The following is a 22,235-nucleotide window of genomic DNA, read 5'->3' on the forward strand; positions in this document are numbered from 1 at the left end:
GTTTCTGGCAGTGTCGCTTGCTCTCGTTCAGCCTCTGCTCGCTTATCTCCAGGTCCCCCTCGATCTTCCTCAGCCTTTGCTGCAGCACGGCATGCTGGGACTTGCGGTTCTCTTGCTCCTTCTGCTGCCACTGGCTGATCTGCTCGCTCAGGTTCTGCTGCAGGGACCTCTTAGTGGCCGCCTGCTCCTGCTCGTGCGTCTCCCTCACCTCCCGCATCCGCCTCTCCCACTCGTCCTCCACTCTCCTCTTCTCCTCCTCCCACCCCTCCCTCTCCTCTTTCAGCAGCCTCAGCTCTTCCGCCAGGGCGAGCACCCTCCTCTCGTTCTCCTCCACCGCCCGCTTGCCCTCCTCCTCCGCCATCTTCTTCCGCTCCTCTTCGGCGTTCTTCTTGTCCTCCTCGCGATCCCTCTGCAGCTCCTGGCACTGCTGGGCCAGGGCATGGCTCTCCTCCCTGGCCTGCTCCAGCTGGCTGCGGGCGAGGTCCCGCTCCTCCTCCAGGCTGTGGAGCCGGGTCTCCAGGTCCCTCCTCAGCTCCGCAGCCTCCTGGGTCAGCAGGGCCAGCCTCTCTGCATGCTCCTCCTGGGAGCGCAGGTCTCTCTCTTCAACCTGGGGGATATGGTACGGTTTTTCAGAGGGAGTGCGTTCAACTCAAGGCAACTAGTTCCTCTTTTCCACTGCCGGTTTTCTGGTAGGCCTACAGCTCGATGCAGTGCGACACGGCCACCACTTTTTGCTTCACGATTGAGCTGTGTTGTGCCTATTCAAAAAGTTGCAGCCAAGTCGCGCTGTGTCAAGCTGTAGGCCTACCAGAAAACCGGCAGTGGAAAAGAGGCATATGTCCCACACGCTTTGGATACGTGGAATTAAATAAAAATGTTATCGTGATTCATTTGGGTTGCTGTTTGACAAACACACAGATGGCCTACAGTAAGCCATCTTCAACAAGATGGTACATTTACCCATTGATGCTGGATGTTGCGTTGTGCAACATTGGCCCTGACGCCTGGAGCTGCATGACGCAACATTCAGGTTCATGCGATTTGAGACAATTTTATTAAAAATCTTGGTATGGTAGAGTTGAATGAACACATTCCAATGCAAGATGAGGGTCATAGCGTTTAAATGCAACTCATGGCATGTTTTTACTGTATGTGCTTCAGAGGCTGAGATATTTCGGCTGAGGGTACCTTGTCTTAAAAAGGGCTTAGGCATTCAGCAGCCTTTTTTGCAAGTGCTTTAGGCATCAATGGGTTAATCATAGACCTCCACAGACCCTGGGGGAAAGACGGCTTTTGTTTCTTTCTTCATCAAAGATTGGCACACGTTATGAATTGCCACAAGCAAATGGTCCTGGTGCGCGGAATTTTGTTTGTGTTCAGGTTGTGACTAAAATTCTGCTAGCGAATATTATAATAAGACAAAATCAAAACCCAATTAAAACATGTTTTGGTCCCAATGTTACGTCATTAAGGTATTGATTAATGTCCCTAGCAAGAATCATTGTAATTAATTGCTTAAATAATTTTGTAGTGCGTATACACATGTAGCAGTTTGGGTTAGGGGTGTGTGGCTTGTCTTGGGCACAGGTAAGGGGGTGCTGTAGCCTCTTATTGCAGATGGGGGCGCCGGTGAGCCTATTCACTATTTGCTGAAAATAATCAATTACATCAAAACAACATTGCTATGGCAGTACCGAGAACCCTAAGTAACAGAATAAGACAAAGCCATTACAATTTTGGTGATAGTAAGGTTATAACATAGGCTCTGCGCTAAGGGGTGAAGGAAAAAAAGGTTAAAAACCACTAGCCTAAGCCATCTTCAACAAGATGGTACATTAATCATAGACCTCCACAGACCCTGTGGGAAAGCCAGCTTTTGTTTCTTTCTTCATCAAAGATTGGCCCATGTTATCAATTGCCACAGGCAAGCGGTCCTGGTTCATTTCTTTCACAAAGCTCTCGGAGCGCTAATTAAACATTTAATAATTAGCTGTGTTCTCTAATTACACTCGGCTTCTTCAAAGGGACGAGCCCCACTTCTAAAACCGCTACAGATAGACTGCTGTGTGTGTAAATGCCAATGGTTTCTCTCACCTGCAGCCGAAACACCTCGAACTCTGCCTGTGCCTGCTCCCCTTTCCTCTGCTCCTCTTCCACGAAGGCCTGCAGCTCCAGCAGCCGCGTCCTCAGGGCGTACTCCTCCCCTTCCTCGCCTTCCGCAGCCGGCTGGAGGCTGCCTTGGGTCTCCGTGGCGATGCGGCGGAGTGACTGCAGCGTGGCTTCCTGCTCCTCATTCTTAGTGTTCAGCGAGTATATCACCTGCACAGCACACAACAACAGGAGAGGTAAGAGGAGATGCCTGCTACCTTAGCAGGTGTGAATTTCACACTGTGCTTATCACTTGGGAAAGTCTTGTGATAGGGAGTCTTCAGTCATCAATTCTGCAGCATCATGAACTGAGGGAGAAGCTACTAAGAGAGTTAAGGTCTGTATATAAGCTGCTGTACAGGATCACACTGCAAAACAGAGTTATTTGTACAAAGGTATGTAGCATAGAAAACTGACTTTAAAACATGTTCATGTGTTTACAAAGATCAAATATGTTTTACAGTGGTGTGTTACATTTTAAATACTGTGTACTTGTAATATTAGTTCCCAGGGCTCTGAATTAAGTTTTTGCATCCCTACTCAAAATGGATAGTAGATGTTAATCTTACTTACTAGCCAGATACACAGTTACTAATGGGTAAAAGTGGCTTGTGGTTGGTCATTTCTACCAGCCAAACTGAAATTTCACCAGCATTTGGCCGGTGGGCTGGTGTTAATTTATAGCCCTGTCAGTTCCTTTCCATAATGGAATATTCCATTTATTTTACTTCATATTTTTGTTCATATTTTTCATTCTTTTTGTCTTTGTTTTCCTCTGTCCCTCTTGCACATATTTATGTAAAGCACTGTCATGTGGATTGCTAGTGTGCATGAAATACACTTTATAAATAAACATGCATCGCCTTCCTTCCCCGAATAATGACCGCAAACATAGCTCCACTCACTGGCCGAGCGAATGTTAAATATGGAATATTGCTGGCATAAAATATGATCTCTGGTCTAAAATAAGTACCACATAATGCCATGTCGTGGCGGTTTCCTCGACAGGCCTCCATATATTCTCTCACTTGCCTATAGTACTAGTGTACTATACTCCTTCTGAACGCTGTTTGGAGATATCTTTTTCCACTGGTGAGTGGTGATTAATCAAGTCCCTACAGATTGTGTATTCTGCGTGAGCACCGCCCCTCCTGAGGAATGCGTAAGCACTAAAGGGGAGACTTTGATGTAGTGGAGTCTGAAACTACACGGATCTCTCAGGCATGCATCCTGTCCTCCCAGCAGCTCCTGATTTTGATCTATTGGTGCAGTTTGCATGTACAGCGACTTGGTCAGATACTGCACCTCTGGGCCATTCCCAATCGCTAAATCTGATCTTGATGCTTTTGTTTGGACAAATAAGCACGTTTAAGGCATGTGTTTGTGCGGTTAGGTTTCTGGTGAAGTGATGGTTTGCTTGCTTTTTCCCTGTCCCTGTCAGCAAAGCCCTTCTCAGAAGCCTCACCACTCCCAATGTCATCATATCCCCTTACGGACCCCTGACGTCTCATTTATACCCATCCCAAGCTCCAGTGTTACCACGACGCCTTGCTGTCTGTGACAAATCGCCACGGCAGCAGTGTGGGACATTCCGACCTGTGATTGACTGCAGCGACCTCTCTCCTGCTCACTCGCTCCCTCTCTCTCTCTCTCTCTCTCCACACACAACCCTAACTCTCTCTCATCTTTCTCCATTACTCTCTCTCTCCCTCCCCCTCCCTACCTTGTTCTTCCTCCGAAGCCCTACTCCACAACATCCGCCCTTCAGTAGTACCCAGCGTTTTTTTTTGTGTTTCTTTTTTACTGAGGACAGCAGTATGAGAATCAAGGACAGTCACCTCAAGCGTTTGTGACAAATGTCCTGTAGCCTTTTTTTAGAGCAATGTATAAATGCATTGTACATTCACTGGGAGTGAGCACCCGTGTGTATGGGTTCTGGTGACAGGGATCAGGTGCAGTGTGTGTGTGGTGTGGTGAGGCCAGCACATCTCGGAGAAGGGAATGGGATATGACAGCGAGGCACGAGCCACAGGAAGTCTCTGCTATTCCTATCGGGACATCCTCTTCATATATGCGGAGTGTGTCCCACATGCCCTCCATACTGAAAATCTAACCGTTTTGCCCCCGACAAGGGTGATTGGATCTGAAATCTAAATCAATGCTGCTGGCCTTCACACTCGTGCCAAGATTGCAAGCTTCACAGTCAGCAAAGCATGAAATTAATATTCCTGTTAAATCGATAGCAGGTTGAAGTGTTTCGGTAAAGGGAGTGCAGGCGGACGGAGCACAGACGGCTGTGATTTTCATGACTGTGCTTGGACACTACCAGCCCAGTGATAGAAAACAAATAACACCCTGATCCAAGCCAAAACCCCTCCCTCTGCATGGAGACTACCTCTGAATATACCCCCCACACCACACACACACACACACACACACACACACACACACACACACACACACACACACACACACACACACACACACACACACACACACACACACAGTAAGGGAGATATCGTGCATAGGGAACAGATAGCAAAACAGACACAGACAGATGGAAAGATGGTGAAAAAGACAGACAGGCAAACAGACAGACAGACAGACAGACAGACAGAGGGCAGGAAAGTACGGAGGGCTGACAGCTGTCAATGCAAAGTGGCAAGAACGGTAATAAATCACCATCATCTAGACAAGAATGCCTTGCTCTTGCACTCCTGATGTCCATGAGTGAACTTGAACTTGAGACAGCTGACCATTAAAGCCTACTGAACCACTCAGTTTCAGAATGGTTAGACATTTAAACATATGCCTAAATCAAATGAATACACTTGCACACTACTACTGAAACGTGACATCACATATACAAACCTATTCTGACACAGATGATGACAAGTTATGTTCATATCCTTGGGTTATTCTTACGTAATATGCAACACACCTGATGTCAATTCATGACACAGGGTTGAGCTGACCAGTCCATTTTATCTTCTTGGCCTACTTAAATTTGAGACATGTGCGCTACGACTTCGGCTGCGGACATGTATTACTCGAGTGGTCAAGCCATGTGAGCCTCTGCTACCTATGCAAAGAGGTTATTAAAGTCTTTTCTACTCTTTTGAAGCCACTGGGCATTTTCAATTGTAAGCTGCTGTCGGCTGCCGAGTGCTGTATGCCAAGCCTCTCCCACTGTCTACAACTTATCTCAGCTAAAAGCACACAGGCCTGTGACTTGCTTATGCGTCCTCTAGAAACAGCAATGCAACATCTACCTGATCAATATCGCAGGAGTGTTTTAACCTTCGTCGACCCTCCTATAGGGGTAGACGTCAAAGACACTGAAAAGACAAGCATTTTCTGAATGAAGAATGTTGAGTTTTCAGGAGGACCTGTTAGATACCCGTGTTACTGCTATAGTCATTTTAAAAAATCATTCAAATATAAAGCATGATTGCCGCGGGCTTGCTTGGTCTCTGGAGGTGCAAATGCGTGAGTAGAGGGGGGGAAATGTGAATGACTACATTTGTGTCCGTGTGTAAGTGTCAAAGAGAGCTCCTTCAGTGTGAGGTGTTTTCAATGTCCATGTGGTGTTGTGGTGGCAAGTTTAGAGGAAGCAGCTGGCAGGAGTCCTCTTTCCCTCTGACCATGTAAACATACTCTGCTCAGTTATCTTTAGCGAGTCACTGGATGTGTGAGCTATGCGTGCGTGCGTGCGTCTGTGAATGTATGTGTGTGTGTGTGTGCGCTATGTAGTGTGTGTGTGTCTGTAGTGTAGTGTAGTGTAGTGTGTGTCTGTAGTGTAGTGTAGTGTGTGTGTGTGTGTATGTGTGTGTGTGTGCGCTATGTAGTGTGTGTGTGTCTGTAGTGTAGTGTAGTGTAGTGTGTGTCTGTAGTGTAGTGTAGTGTAGTGTAGTGTGTGTGTGTGTGTGTGTTTGCATGCACATGCTGGGGCTCCCAGCTGGGTTAGAGTTTCTGCTCCTGACCCATTTTGTGGAGAGAGGGAGGGCACAGTCTGGCCTGCTTTTGATTAACCCCCACACTCATAAAAGATCATTTACACGCTGGATCGCTATGTGCAGTCTGTTTACATGAGGTGTGACATTTCTTGCGCTGGGATTGAAAACAAGATCTCAGAGGGGAAGCATTTCATTACAGGAAAACAGCATCATGACATTCAATGTGGTCCAATTATGATAGTTATACCGTTGTAGTTATAAACTGTTACATGCAGTATTCTGAGAATTTGGTTATAACACCTCTGCAGCAGGTGTAACAGAGTACGACTACAAACCAGCCAGGATAGTGAATAAATCACTTTCTTTGCTTTACTTAAAGCTTCAAGAAGAGTCAAAATGGTGGTTTGCAATTGGAGAGAGGCACCATTCCGTCTTGAACATCAACAATCCATGACAGTTTGCACCACACTGACAAGGAGATGCTCGTTCAGCATCCTGACACATAAATCAGTTTCATGTTATCCCACTTGCCGAGATGAGCACGTCTTGCCTCAGAGTCATGAGCTTACCTTTGGATAGCCTACACATCAGTCCAAATTGTCCCTGTCACAAATGCTGACACAAGCAAAGGAAGCACACCCCAGGCACGATGACACAGTAGACACAGTATCTATAGAACTGATACATTTTTTTTTCTGTAGCATAGGCATATGCATCTCATTACAATATTCCTGGAGCATTTCATTATGTGTATTGCCAGATTTTTCTGCATTGTATACAGGTATAGCTTTGATTTAATAATCTTTTGTTGAAAACGTAAGCAGACCAGCTTTGCATTCATGCAACTCAATCCTTGTCTGCAGGTAGGCTACTGCTTCAATAGGTGAACTCGCATAGTGATGTGACGGCAGTATCCCGCCTTTAGATCCCCTATGAGGCAATATTCTGTCAGTAGGCTACACCTGCATGAAAAAATGTGCACGATGTGATTGTGTTGGCTTCATTTGGCTTTTGATGACTTTTACAATGCAACAATGTAACAACAGTGGAAATACCGGAGGCCAGCAACACACCGTTGTAGCGTAGTGAAATAAGCATTGCAGCATTCAGTGTCTGGGCGTGATTGCATCGTCTACGTATCCTGACCTGAACGATGCATCTTTATGATTGCCCACCTTAACACGAGACACGAGAGCTCGCATGGCAACGTTGTGACTATGACTTACCTTGGTAAGCTGCGCTATTTTCTTGCACATTTTCGTGTGCATCTGATAGTCATACAGTTCCTGCTCTACGCTGGTGAAGTCTGCAGCAGTCCCGTTGCAAGCACCGGTAGGTGGATTCGTCGATTTACCAGAACTCGAAGCCATAGCCTCCGGTCAAGTTTTTCTCTTCAATTTCCCTGGAAAGTGGTCAATCACGACTCAATGCGCGATATATCCAAAACAATCCCGTCATGTGTTATTTGACGTGATGCTGCTTTTTCCATTGCACACAAATAGGCTATCTGCTTTGGTTTCTGTGCGGAGAACTGCATGGTGAAGACCCGATGGAAATTTGCTCCACACTGCCGTTAAGTTCCCCGTTTGCTGCCCGGCCTCGCAACCCGTTGAGGTCACATTCTAATTCCATCAGGGACAAGCCAGGGTGACTGGCCGCCACTGTGGCAAGTTTCTCTTTTTTCCTCAAGAGGGGAGCCCTCGGTGCTGCTGGCATGCGTTAGTCCCCGACCACCTGTCTCGGGGATGGGGTGGAGAGAGCGTGATTACAGTGTTACATTACAACTGACAGCATCACTGCAGTGGAGCAGTACTCCCACGCCCTCTCCTACAGGCTAGCCTACTACTAGAAATTCTCAACACACCCCCTACATTAATGACACAGTAATAACAAATGACATGCAATAGTAGGCATAATAATAATAATAATAATAATAATAATAATAATAATAATAATAATAATAACAACAACAGTAAACACTCATGGTAGGCTATATGTAGGCCTAATTCTTTGTGTCTCTCGGCTATTTAAACAATTCTTTTGACATGGCCTATCTCTAGGCCTATGCTTTTTTTTAAAAGTTCAATATATTTTGGATGTTGGAATTCCCACATATTCACAAGGACATTTCACGGCAATAGGCTTAGCCCACATGCACTCTGTTATTATTTTGGTCAAATTGTGTTCTCAACCAGATGTAGGCTTCCATCATTTTTTTCTGCACCTGAGTCGACCATAGGCAGAAATAGTTCACCTGACTTTTTAGTGAGTTGAAAACAGTTAGGCCTAATCAGAGTTGATGCGAGCTGTGGAACAACATTTCTGAAAAAATTTACTCCGGCTGCTTGGTTCACTTCACACAGATATTGCTCCAACACTTGTAACACATGCAGGAGTCATATTTCCCTTGTGCTTTATGAGCTAAGATGCAGACTTTGAAACATGCATCCTCTCAGTCAATAGGCCGAAAGATGTTCACCACTTGACTAATATGTTACAATCTTGCAACTTCAGTTTGAATCATGCAGCCTATAGATTGTCCTTTGTGAATGGAAATATAGGCTATGGGAGAACCTTTGTATTAATTGCTTAGAGCAGTTCCCAAACTTTAAAGGCTCCCCATACACCAGTATTCTAGCCAAAGCCCCCTTGACATGATATCACACTATTTTCTTTCCTGTGCACCCCGATGTGCTGTGCACACCCTTTCCCAACTCGATGGAGTTGGTGCTTCCCAAAACCCATTCAAGGACAACAGGAAATATAAAAAATACATTGCACAGAGGAAAATGATAACAGTCGCATCATCATAGATATAATAGCTAATGCCGTTATTGAGAATATTAGCCCATTTAGTTTTCTTGTCAACCTGCAGGAAACCGCCCAATCTGGCAACACTGCCCCCACTTTGAAAACCACTGGCAGAGTAGCCTACATTTGCTGGTTCCAAGATTTTTCAACATGAAACTGTGACCTACCTAGTGGTTATGAAGGTGGACAAGATCAGCGGGTTGCAGGTTCAAATCCCTCCCTTATCTCTCCCAAGTGCCTTGAGCAAGGCACCTAACCCCCACAAGTAAATAACTGTAAGTTGCTTTGGTTCAGCGTCAGGTAAGTGTAAAGTAATGTAAAAATCACGGTTCCCCCTCTTCATTCAAGGATGCTATTGCCATTAGTCCAAACAGCTTTGAAAAACATACCTACTCCAGAGAGTGAAATAGAGAAGAGTAGATATACATCCCTGAGGAAATGAAGACGCATCAGCATCATAGCATCATCATCTTCACACATTTAAGGATTTTTCTGCAGTGTATTGGGACACAATGTAAGAGGGAAACTGGGGAGAGATGTCTTTTCACACACACACACACACACACACACACACACACACACACACACACACACACACACACACACACACACACACACACACACACACACACACACACACACACACACACACACACACTACAATCGGCATAGCCGGTTTTGTGCTACGTGTGTCGTTTTGCAGTGTGCAGAGTGCAATAGAACAGCAGACTACAATAGAAGAAGCTCTGTGAAACGGTCTGTCAGACATAGAACTTAAGTCAGTCAAACTTCATCTTATGGAGTTGGCTACTGAGCAGTGTGTTGATAATGAGTTGCAAATTCATCAATGTTGGCCCTCCCTAGCCTACATATGCTTTAAAACTATTTGAAACGTAGCCTATCCCATCCAGGAAAAACGCTATTTCAGTTGTGTTCTTTTGTCCTGAATAATAAGATTATGATGACTTTAGAAACTTCTGTAGTAGGCCTAGGCTATGGAGAACTAGGCCTACACACTTGGCCTTTCTTGCTCATCAATGGCTTAACCTAAATTGGAGAAGTCTAATTTGAGCAGTGGACAACTCTTCAACATCTTCATAATTAAACTTGAATTTTTGGTTCTGTTTATTCACCTCGAGCAGTCTGGGGTACATCTCCACATTACTCGCAGCTTTGGAGGCTCTTCAGTGTTAGCCTGCCCTACAGTGTACCTGACTGACAAAAAGCCATAGGCCTACCATTGTGCTGTGCAAAGTCAAAGCGCTTTCTCTTGCAGATTTGAGATGCGGACGTTCCAGAGGACTTTTGTTGACCGACACTGCCCCCTGGTGGAAAGACTTTGCACATTGCCTGGTCTGCTACTTTCTCATTACAGCTTAGTGGCATTGTTATGAATAACGTTGCTATTTATATACAGTGCAGTTATTGGTTGAAGTTATTACTACTGCATTATAACATCAGCAACCCAATATGTACTGCATGATGTGATGTAGGCCTAATGTTGGTAGGCCTACAATTAAGAGAGTATCCTAATTAACTGCGCCCCGTCATCAGTTATAAATCAAGGATTAGGCCTACTATTTGTGTTGTTGTTGCTACTATTTATTTTATTAGACTATTTGTATTTGTATCAGCTACGTGAAATCGTATATTGTCTATTATTCCCACACTGTGTGCAGCGTCGGAGTCTTTTAATTTGATCACCGACTAGCTGACATTCGACAGGGCTTTTATTTTGAAGTGCGTGTACAACCCTATGCAGTTGGTCTGCGCGGCACATTTTCGATCACAAACGAGTGCATGTTGCCTGGGCCTATGCCGCTTGCCTCCATTCAAAGTGGATTGTTAGCGGTTCTGTCAAATAGTATCTGGCACGTATATTTGAATAACTAAGGACATTTAAGAGACGTCACAAGGTTTGTTATTTTAATGATAACCATTATGTTTGACAATTTATATATAACGACCTTACACATATCGTTGTAACTAATAACGGTCTGCCTGGCTAGCACGCCATACACTCAGAACTGAGGTAACACTAGAACTAGCTAGAAGAACCTATGTAGAAATGATGTGCTAGTTTTGCATAGCTAGCAATGAGAACAGAAAAGGCGCACCGATAACGAAAGAGGGCGGCTTGACATTTTGAGCATTGTCTTTCATCATCACAACTCAGTTATTCCGTTGAAATGGGGCACAAATTAAGTGTCAAGATTTAAAAACAAGAAATGTGCACCATTTGGCTTTCCAAAACGATGATAGCGGGTTAACGTTGACACCAATGTATTGGCGCCCGTTAGAACATCTAATTCTGAGGGATGTCCTGTCAGATTGTGTAATTACACTATTTAGGGTGTTGACATTTCGCACCAGGTACTATTATAGTAATCAATTCGCTTCATGGACAGTATTTGGTATCAGACTATTATACGGGTTGTATGCATTCTTAATTTGGGTTTATAGTACTTAGCTATCGGTGCCATCTCCTGTTTACCGAAATGCTGGTTTCATAGCAGCTCTCATGTTTGAAAGAACTATCGTTTGGATGTTCTTAATAGCTGCTATGCTTTCTGGACGTATCTTCTGTCCTGGATGTTACCAGCTCAATCCTAAAAAACGCCTATATTTCCGATAAGAGTTATGATGAGTTGCCTCAAGGCGTTGGATGTCTAGTAAACCAAACATCAGTGCATCCTCTGTTATTGTGTGTTCTTCTCATTCAGTCATCTGTCATATGTTATGGACTAGCAGCGCTATGATGGTAACCTAGTATGTGTAACACTTCTGTAATAAACACAATTTTGATCTGCTTGGTCAGATCAGGGGACAGATGACATTTGGCATTTCAAAATTGTGCGTATGGACGGTTCGCCTCAAGCTAAATTGGTACCCAAACCCTTTGTGAGAGGGCACTGGCAGATGGTCCTTGCTGTTCAAGATTGGGCCGGGCTCATTGGGTTCTTTCCTCAAACCAGTGCCATAAAGTGGAAAAGCTTGTTTTGCATAAAAAAGATAAACTTAACCCGATATTCACTTGTTCACGTCACTGTATTTCTGCTTGAAGATGAGGCTACGGTGGAGCTGGGCGTTCATTTTCCTGCTCACCATTGCCGTGGTAGCCTGGGCAGAGGTCGATGAGCCTGAAGACGACGAGGAGGATGCTTTCGTTGAAGATTCAGACGAAGTAGAGGCCGCTGAAGCAGATGCTAACGTGTCATTTCAGGTATGAAGAAGGGATAGGTAGCTGTTACTGCTAATTGTTACATCTGGTTGTATATAGCTGGATGCACATGAGGTGTTATGTGCAAGAAGAGTACAGAGTTAAAAGCTTCCCGTCTGATGCACATGTAAAAAATGTTGCTTTCTATATTCCCACTCAGGTGACATACAAAACCCCAGTTCCTACTGGAGAGGTTTACTTTGCTGAGACCTTCGATGATGGTTCAATGGGACGGTAAGAGATCTCTATTTAGTACATCTGTGTCTCATCAGATTTATCTAACTCATTTGTTTGAAACGGTATTCCTGCTATTTTTCCAGGTGGCATCTGTCTAAAACCATGAAAGATGATGTAGATGACGACATTGCCAAATATGATGGTTTGTACCTGTATACAATTTTTTGATGACGAAAAAAAACATTGTTTGTTTTTTATTGAGTCACTAAGAACAGGGATATTGGAAACATGAGCACAATTCATTTAAGGGTTTTCATCTAAAAAAAAAGAAATTGGAATTCCTTGCCACTTCAATTACACTGTCCACATTGCACATATGGGATTTAATTGTATTGGGGAAACAGGCACAGTGGCAGATCATTGCACAGAGGTTACAAGTTACAAGTTACAAGTCAAGTTTATTGTCAATTTCTTTACATGCACTGGTCATACAAAGAATTTGAAATTGCGTTTCTTGCTCTCCCATGCAGACATAGACTAATCTAGGTAAGGACATAGACAGTATAGACATAGACAGTACTCATACATGGACATAGACAGTATGGACGTAGACTAGGGGTGGAACGGTTCACAACAGTCACGGTTCGGTTCACATCACGGTATCAAGGTCACGGTTTCGGTTCTCTACGGTTCTTTTTTTTAGTTCATGATCAATGGTGCACTGGGAATATTAAACCATATTTATATAAATGTAATTATAAAGTGATGATGCGCAAGTTGAATCAGCCGTCGTCAGCTGATGTGCGCTGTCTGAGCGTTCCAAATGCCCTCTTTCAAGTAGCTAATAGAATCAGACTTATCACTAAATATCCTACATATGGTTTGTGTAGGCTTATAATGTGAAAATGGTGTGATTTTAATTGTGTCATCCTCTGATTGGTCTTATATGTCAATGTGTTAATCAGAGAGACTGGATAAGACACTCCTAGAATCTCTGTTCTACAGTACATATTTTTGTGGGCGGTACATGAATTGCGGTTTGCCACGGACTGCATTTCACGGTTCGATATAATGTGTGAATTGTACGGTTTCGGTTTTCGGTGCGGTTTGTACCATCCCTAACGTAGACATTGCTCATACAGACATTTAAAGTGCAAGACTGGACAACAGAAGACTTGTAGAGAACATACATTAAGAGGAGGTATTTTGTTGTGCTTTTTCTAAAAGTCCTTTATAGCGTTCTGACATAGTAATAGTAGCATTTGAAGAAAATAAATAATTAAAAAAGGTTTATTAAATACACCAGCAGCAGTATGTGTGTGTGTGTGTGTGTGTTTGTATGTGTTTTGTGTGCGTGTGTGTGTGTGTGTGTGTGTGTGTGTGTTTAGTGCAGGTAGAAAGTGCGGTGTGCGTCTGTGTGTGTGTACCTGTGTATGTGTGTGTGTGTGTGTGTGTGTATGTGTGTGAGTATGAGTTGTGTGTCAGTGTGTGTATGTTTGTGTTTAGTGCAGAAAGTGCAGTGTGTAGTGCATCTTATTGAAAGGATTGCAGGGCAATGTCTGCGTAACGGAGGCTAACTAGCAGAGTTGGCATGGAACGTTAGTAAACTTCCCTCCCAAAGCCTCATACAGTGTCGATGCCGTTGGGCTGGTGGACTGGTCCTTTAGTCCAGCGGTATCGTACTGTGTCTCCCATTGCCGGACCGTTGTAGTTGACGAGGTCGCACGTTCGCATCCCCTAGTAGGGTGACGAACAGGTGCAAGATGACCTCCGTGACATCTGCTGCCATCTGAAAAATATAGAGAGAAAGAGTGCAATCTGTCTTTCTTCTCCATTTCATGTTCCATTTGATGTGCCCCACAGACAGTGCAGTGTTCTCATAATAATTTACTGTAGCACACTAGCACTTATAGACATGGTTGTACAGTGTTTGGTCTGAAATTGTAGCTTACCATTTATACTATAATATAATATGATGATCTGTTCTTTATGCTAAACCTATTGTTAAGGCTTATATGTAAGTTATGCCAAACAGTGGTGCAACTCCAACTGCAAATATCCGGCTGCCACAATTTCCCCACTGCTTAATGTCAGCATACAGTCAGGTAGAATCTTAAGAAGTGTACCTTTGATTTCATTTCTGAGTCAACAAGATGCGACTAAAATAGCTATGGACCAACAACTAAAACACTTAAAGGAAGTATTATAGTATTGTATGGTGTCAGTGATAATTATTATGTATTCAGTTTGGACAGTGCAAGCGAAAATATCACCTTTTATTGCTTCGATTTGCTTTACTTTGACATCGTTTTACCCATTTATATATGCTATATTTCTATTTTTGGAAGTGATCAGGCCTTTAAAATGGTGGTATTCTTTCCTCAGGCAAGTGGGAAGTGGAGGCGCTGAAGGAAAATAAGGTTCCTGGAGATTTGGGTCTCGTACTGAAGTCAAGGGCCAAGCACCATGCCATTGCAGCCATGTTGGACAAGGCCTTTGTTTTCAAGAGCAAGCCACTGGTTGTTCAGTAAGTGCCCAACTGATGTCATGAATGGTGCTGTGTAGTAACATGATGTATGCTGATAGTAATAACTAGTCTTGGAGTATTGAATGACCCTGCGTTTATGTTGTGCAGGTATGAGGTGAACTTTCAGGATGGGATTGATTGTGGAGGTGCTTACATCAAATTGCTGACTGATTCAGCTGATTTAGATTTGGTAGGTTGACTCACCTTTTTAATGACTAATGCTGTTTTAAATGTTTTATTTCCAGAAAAAAATTAAAACAGTTTTGATGCTATTATGCAAACCTCAGGCATATACGGTACCTCGCCTCTTTCATTCGCTGGTGGTAATACCGCAGAATGCTCAATTTCTGTGTTTCCTGCATCTGGATCACTTTGTGCTGTAGCCTCTTAATACACACAGTACCTCCAGTGGCATGCTGTAATAGTCATTACTACAATACTGTAACACAGGGCCTTTACTAATGCACTACGACTTGGTCATTGCCATTCTGGTAACAGCAAATTTATAACGCTGTGTCTTAACGGGTTAATGCTTAACCCTACAGGAGCAGTTCCAGGATCGTACACCATACACCATCATGTTCGGACCAGACAAATGTGGTGAGGACTACAAATTGCACTTCATATTCCGGCACAAGAACCCCCTCAACAAAGATATGGAGGAGAAGCATGCCAAGAGGGCCAATGTGGACCTGAAGAAGTTCTACACAGACAAGAAGACTCATCTCTACACCTTAGGTTAGGCTGCCGGTCACGTCACATTTGCCAGCTAAAGCCTTCTGTACATGGCCAAGTAGATGTCAGCTCCTAACGAGCCGTCAGCATCATCTGTTCATGAGTGTCATGATTGCCCTTTGAGGAGTAAGGAATTTCTAGAGGTTCTTCTAGAATTTTACTGGAACACTCTACAGCTCCCATAGACGTCTGTGTTAAAAAATCTCGCAAAGACATTATGACATCATAATGAGAACTCAAAATTTGGGCAAAATTCTAATCACATATTTGTGATGGTACTCCTCAAAGGGTTAACGCTGTGCTGTTGTGACTTTCTTACATTCCCAACGCTTGGAACTCTGTTAGTGCTCAACCCTGACAACAGCTACGAGATTTTCGTCGACCAGTCGAGTGTGAGCCAAGGCAGCCTCCTCGCCGATGTGGTGCCACCCGTCAATCCACCCAAGGAGATTGATGACCCCAAAGACCGTAAGCCAGAGGACTGGGACGAGAGGGCGAAGATTCCAGACCCAGAAGCAGCTAAGCCTGATGACTGGTGAGATCATTATCGTATTTTGTGTACATTTAATGGAGGAGCCGCTTAGTGACCATTTAAAAGTGCATTATCGGAAAAGCAGCATTCATTCTTTTTTTTCCCCTTCTTTGTTTTGGAGAGAGCAGTCCTGTGTTCATATGTAACACAAAGGTTAAAGCAGCCGTGTCTTCTGTTCCTGTGTCGGTGAAAATACATGTCTGTTCTGTAACATTTATGGAATGCTGTAGATTATAACCACCCACCAGTCAACAACCCCGAACAAATTTCTTGCTGACATGAAATCGATTACATACTCAGAAATTGAAATGGCAACTTCACGTCTGTCATAATATCTATCTTTTTTTCTTTCTTTCTTTCTTTCCTTTCTGAATTGTGATAGCCGTTTCCTTAGAATATGCTGTTAAAACTAGTGTTGCACCGATACCATTTTTTAGCCCCGATACCGATACCCGATACCTGATTGTGCAGTATCGGCCGATACCGATACCATACCGATACTACTCTGTTCGAAATGTATATGCAGTATATATATATATGAAAAGTTATATAGGCTACTACTTGGATGTAACATCATTGCTATTATGGCTTTGTCAGGCTGCTGCCTACTCCAGTAGAACTTTTTATACTTTTAAATACCTATGATATAAAAGAACTAAGATCAAGGCTCCGTTTAACTGTCATACTAGCATCTGTAAATGGTATCGGTGCCCTATTTGTTGGTATCGGCCGATACCGATACCACCATTTTAGTGCAGTATCGGGGCCCCGGCCGATACTGGTATCGGTATCGGTGCAACACTGGTTAAAACAGTAATGGCTGTTGTGTGTCCATTAGGGATGAGGAAGCTCCCGCCACAGTGGAAGACCCTAATGCCTTGAAGCCTGACGGCTGGCTGGACGATGAACCAGAACTGGTGCCGGACCCCAGTGCTGAGAAGCCAGCTGACTGGTACAGACAAGAAGACAATGATGATCATAAGGAGAATAATTAATGATTGTTGAAAGCATTAAAATGCTTTTTTTGTATTCAACCTTAGTGGCGATTTTGTGGCATATTTGATGGATCACACTATGTGCCTGCTTAAAAAAAGCATAAATACCATATCAAGCAAGTCAAAGACCAGTTAAAGACAAAGATCAGTTTTAATACACACTACTATACTAAAAAGTACATTTATCACAACACTTCTCGCACACATTCAATACATATTCAGCGCAATCTATCCTATACTAAGACCACAGTAATGGTTCTGCCCCGTGTCTTCTTCAGGGATGAGGAGATGGACGGAGAATGGGAGGCCCCTCAGATAGCCAACCCTGCATGTGAGACCGCTCCTGGGTGTGGAGCCTGGAAGCCACCCACAATGAACAACCCCCATTACAAGGGCAAATGGAAGGCACCCCTGATTGACAACCCCAATTACCAGGTGCATTTCTAGAGCTGTCTGCAAATCTCTTCATATTTTCTATTATCATATTTTCTTGTGTTTTCTATAGCCGAGTTATAAAATAGTTATATTTATGCTGAAGAAAAGTGCAAAGGACTCTATTGTTCCTTTTATTCCAATAGTGAATCTATTCACAATAATTCAAAATGGAGCCATTGATAAGTATCTAACGGTGCATACACACCGCAAGCGCGGACGTCCACTTCACGTGTACGAGCGTGTACAACATGTCTACGATGCTCCTTGAAAATAGAACTCGAGTCTATTTTCCTGCGCAGACGTCCGTGTTCAATGAACGGCTTCCATTGAAAATGAATGGCTGCTGCCCGCGGATAGAACATGGACGTTGACTGTGCAGTGTGAAAGGCAGCTTGCAAACCTCTCGGACTCGCAATGCTCCCGGACACGTTCAGCGAACGCGAATACCTTGGTGTGCATGTACCGTTATCCTTTGGCAACAAAAGTGAGTGCACCCCTATGTTAAAACCCCATTGAGAGGATCATGATCTACTTCAGTATTCACAGTACATGTTGTTTAGTGAAATACAGCTCTACCCCACTCCCACTACCATGCTTGACTGTACACAACGCTTTTCTTTGTACTACTCACTTGGTTACCACCACATGCTTGACACCATATAAAGGTAATTTGTTTATCTTCGTCTCATCAGAGACAGAGTAAGGACATGGATTCTTGGAACCATGTGCTGTGGTTTGATGAGACCAAGATAAACAAATTAGCTTTAGATTGTGTCAAGCATGTGTGGTGGTAGCCAAATGAGTAGTGCAAATAACAGTGCTTGATGCTTACAGTCATGTGGTGAAATGTGGTGTACTTACTAACGGTAAGTTATACACTGTAGAAGTGAAAGACTAATTTTAGTCATTTAAATGTGATGCATGCTGAATAGTGTGTGTAACTGAGCTGTAATATTGTTATCATAGGGTGTGTGGAGTCCCCGTAAGATTCCCAACCCAGACTTCTTTGAGGACCTCCATCCGTTCCGCATGGATGACTTCAGGGCGGTGGGGCTGGAGCTCTGGTCCATGACGTCAGACATCTACTTTGACAATTTCATCATCACCTCTGACAAGGCCGTGGCTGACCGCTGGGCCTCAGATAGCTGGGGGCTCAAGAAGCTCGTGGCCAGTGCCAATGAGGTACAGTACCCATTTTCTCCAAAAGTATGCGTATAGGTATTAAGGTTATCATCTAATATATTTTTCTACAAAAGTGACTGTGTTGACATGTTATGGTTGTGACAGTAGCAGTGTCCAAACCAATTAACACATTTAAGAGAAAATGGTAAATTTACAGTGATGGTGAAGCATGGAGTAGCCTACAGCTGGAGGTTTGAAAGGCGGTCCTCAGTAATGTATATGTCCTTATGCATGCCTAAATATATTGTCTTTTATAAAGATGTCTGGCTGGCGCTGGTGACGACGAATATGTGGGACGCATTTTGAGCAATCAGAAAATAATAGGAAATATTGTTCTCACTGTAGGACTATTTCAATATGTTCTGCCATGTAATGGCAATATTATTCAATTATTATCAATTGAAATGATTATGCCTGTGGTTACTACAGCAGGCTTTATAAGGGGTGGGAAAGTGTACAGCAACGAAATATAATAACACCTTTAAAACAAATGAACATGTGTAAAGGACCCCTTGATCATTACTGGATTTCTTTTCATGAAAATGTCATTGTTTTTCAAAAGAATTGGCACTTTTATGAGTGGGACATGGTTTTGCCAAACTTACAAGAATCAGTGGTATGTTAATGCCCTTTTTGTTTCTTCAGATAGTTGTCTTATACCATTCATTCTCAACTCCATTGTAAGAACTGCACAAGGGTGGGAGTGGTATAAAACATGCATGCTACAAACTTGCAGGTCAGCTAAACATCAGTCACAGCACATCACCCAATACAAATTGATAGCAGGCCATCTAAAAAAAATCTTGGATAAGTTTTGCCTTGACTATTCCAGTGTTGACATCTCACTTTTATATACTGTATGTATAATTCACTCAAACAACCACCCATTATTCTGTGCTTGTGCTCCCTGCTGTGTCACTGACTAAGACCACCACTCTCCTACCCTCCCCTGTGCCCTTCTGTGTGTTTGTGCCCTCTAGCCTGGGATGCTGAGTCAGCTGGTCCTGGCTGCAGAGGATAGGCCGTGGCTCTGGATCATTTACATCCTGACCGTGGGGCTACCGTTCGGTCTAGGGGTGCTTTTCTGCTGGCCTAAGGTAATAGTTGTGACGGCGATATCGCCTCTGCATTCTGCACATCACAAACAACTTTATGCTTACTGTGACTTTAAAAAGTGTTGCTAAGCCAACCGTGTGTAAATGTAGGTAAGAGTACAGTACCACTCTCAAAAATGCCTTGTTTTTCATCCCCCATTTTAGAAGGCAACTACTGATGATTACGTCTACAAGAAGGTGGACACTCCCAAGGCTGACACTGTAGAGGAGGAGGAGGAGGAGGAAGAAGAAGAGGAAGAAGAGGAGGAGGAACAGGGCGAGGGAGACGCAGAGGCAGAAGGAGAGGGGGAGGTGGCAGAAGAGGCCACTGCGACTGCTGCTGGCGCCAAGGCTGACTTGGGTAATGCCCTCACCTCACTCTCATACTGTAGACACATGCTGCTGCAGGATAGGCTTCCCTGATTAAGATTGTGTACGTGCAGTGTTAATGACCTGGACAGATCTCTCTGGCATCCAAAGGGCAACAGCTGCTTGGGCTGTCCTTTTTGTAAGGGAATGGTGCCTCAGGACTTGACCACTTCAGTCCACTTGAGCATACTTCTTATTTGAAGGAGAGGATTGTGCACATCCCAGGAAAAGTTGCAGGACGAAGGCCAACTGTAGTTTTCAAAGTGAGAAGTCCACACACTTAAAATCCTTTGTGTTGTATTTTATTATCTCATGGCAGGATTACGTTTCGACCTCAACAGTCTTCATCAGATTCTTCTCTTTGAAAACCATACTTCTTATTTGCAAGGATAGAAATTACTTGCCCAATCCATTTGGTAGCACAACAACCAGGCTGGTTGCGTCACTACCATTTATAGTGGTGGATTTTTTTTTTCAACATGTATTTTGTGTTTTCTTATTAGTCATGTACAGCAACTCTGTACACCATTATGTTGGTCAGTCAGAAACTTGTGCTTTTTGGAAAATTTGCATGCGTTGTAGGTCTGTTCCTCTGATGAATTGTTGAAACACTACAATGACAGTCTGGTTGCAGTCACTCAGACTCACACAGTATGTGTGTGTTTTTTAAAACAGCATTGGTTGAACTTGTTGTTTTTTCCCCCTTACTTATTCTGTTGAGCCTGTCGTCTTTGTCTTGTAGTGGGCTTTTGTTGTATTGTTTACTTTTTCCCCTTTCTGCAGTTCTGTTCTGCACGTTAGACTGCTTTGACCACTAAGGCGTGTTTGTGACCTCAAATGTGTGATCTGCATTTTCAGAGGAGAAGGTGGACGGAGGCGCTGGAGATGTATCAGGTGACCTTCCTGAAGACGAAGACGAGGAAGAGGAGGAGGAGGAGGAAGAAGAGGAAGAGGAGGAGGACAAGGAGGAAGAACCTGTCAAGCCTAGTAATGACACTGTGTCAGATGATGAGGTACTAGTTGTATAACGAATGTTAAATATGTTGAACAGGCTGTTTGCCAAGGTATGTTACAACATCCTCTTTACCTCGTGTGCTTCTGTGTCCTGTTTAGATGAAGGAGGCAGATGAGGGGGTCCACAGCACAGGTGACGGACAAAAGCAGGCGGTCAGAAAACGCAGAGTACGGAAGGACTGATGGACATTGGAAAACCCTTCCCTCTACCTCTTCCCTCGATCTTCTCTGCTCTGCATGTCTGGTAGATCAGTCTACCCAACTGCATGCAGGCTAACCTACCCTTTCCTTTCTCCAGACACCTTTCCCTTTTCTCTTGCCCTCATGACTTTTCTCACCGTCACCCTTCCAGCTTCTCGCCTCATTCCTTGCTGCAGTTCCTCCCTTTTGACCCAACCCACCTCCCTGTCCCTCCCCCCTTAAAGGTCTTCCTCCTCAAACAGAAGTTCTTGTGGATTTTTTTTGGTATTTCTATCAATCAGTTGGAAATTACCAACAGTTTAATTTACTCTCCAAAGTTGGGAGGCCAAGTCTGGAGATTGGTAAAAGAGGCACACTTTGAAGAGAGAAAAAAATGTGAAATGAAATTTGAAAAGAATGTTCAATGGTATAGAAGGCCTTTCAGTTGCTTTCAATGTTACCTCTAGGAATCTACTGACATATGTTGTATTAACTTATTTAAATGAAGTCAATGTCATGTTTTTATGAAATGAGGGAAAATGAAACTGCGCAACCACTCTTAGGAATAGTTTCTTTGAATCAATAAATTGTGTTGAAGGTAGTATGTTTACTTTGTTACAGGCTTTCACCACGTAGTTACTACTGTCTGGTTTCTGAGCCGAGCGAGGCATGTGAGCCTTTGTATTCTCTACTGACTGATTATTTTGAGTTTTTTTTTGTTGTCTTTAAATTCAAGTGTTATGTACAGACATTTTCTTCTCCAGCTTTTTCTAGTTCATGTGTCTGCCCAATCCTGGCAGATCCGTTTGCAAACTTGTACATGGCTCTTGAAAATAAATATTTAATACAAAATGCTTTTT

At 43.5% G+C, this 22,235-nt stretch overlaps 2 protein-coding genes across 4 annotated transcripts in view; one reads left to right on the plus strand and one right to left on the minus strand.

Annotated features, from left to right (window-relative positions):
• Positions 1 to 7,835, minus strand: part of fam184b (family with sequence similarity 184 member B) — a 41,977-nt gene extending 34,142 nt beyond the window's left edge. Inside the window, exons 1-3 of one of the 2 annotated variants that reach the window (XM_063219579.1) lie at positions 7,331 to 7,835; positions 2,095 to 2,319; positions 1 to 607 (exon numbers count right to left, since the gene is read on the minus strand). The exon at positions 1 to 607 is cut by the window's left edge and continues 17 nt beyond it. In XM_063219579.1, the coding sequence (XP_063075649.1) occupies positions 1 to 607; positions 2,095 to 2,319; positions 7,331 to 7,474 (976 nt within the window). In that variant the 5' untranslated portion in view covers positions 7,475 to 7,835. The remainder of the gene's footprint in view (positions 608 to 2,094; positions 2,320 to 7,330) is intronic. The other variant, XM_063219578.1, reaches the window with a different exon arrangement.
• On the plus strand, positions 2,325 to 21,485 carry clgn (calmegin). 2 transcript variants are annotated; one of them, XM_063219590.1, is made up of 15 exons: positions 2,325 to 2,345; positions 11,980 to 12,138; positions 12,296 to 12,369; positions 12,456 to 12,514; positions 14,698 to 14,839; positions 14,948 to 15,029; positions 15,385 to 15,577; positions 15,920 to 16,109; positions 16,945 to 17,058; positions 17,380 to 17,536; positions 18,503 to 18,718; positions 19,699 to 19,815; positions 19,978 to 20,173; positions 21,040 to 21,194; positions 21,295 to 21,485. In XM_063219590.1, exons 2-15 carry the CDS (start codon positions 11,980 to 11,982, stop codon positions 21,376 to 21,378), a joined length of 1,938 nt encoding a protein of 645 aa, XP_063075660.1. In that variant the 5' UTR covers positions 2,325 to 2,345; the 3' UTR covers positions 21,379 to 21,485. The 2 variants fall into 2 exon arrangements, with proteins under 2 accessions (XP_063075660.1, XP_063075659.1); XM_063219589.1 differs by lacking the exon at positions 2,325 to 2,345 and adding an exon at positions 10,699 to 10,831.
• Positions 21,486 to 22,235: the final 750 nt, after the last annotated feature.

This window comes from Engraulis encrasicolus, chromosome 16 (assembly GCF_034702125.1).
Source record: "Engraulis encrasicolus isolate BLACKSEA-1 chromosome 16, IST_EnEncr_1.0, whole genome shotgun sequence".
Lineage (NCBI taxonomy): Eukaryota > Metazoa > Chordata > Actinopteri > Clupeiformes > Engraulidae > Engraulis > Engraulis encrasicolus.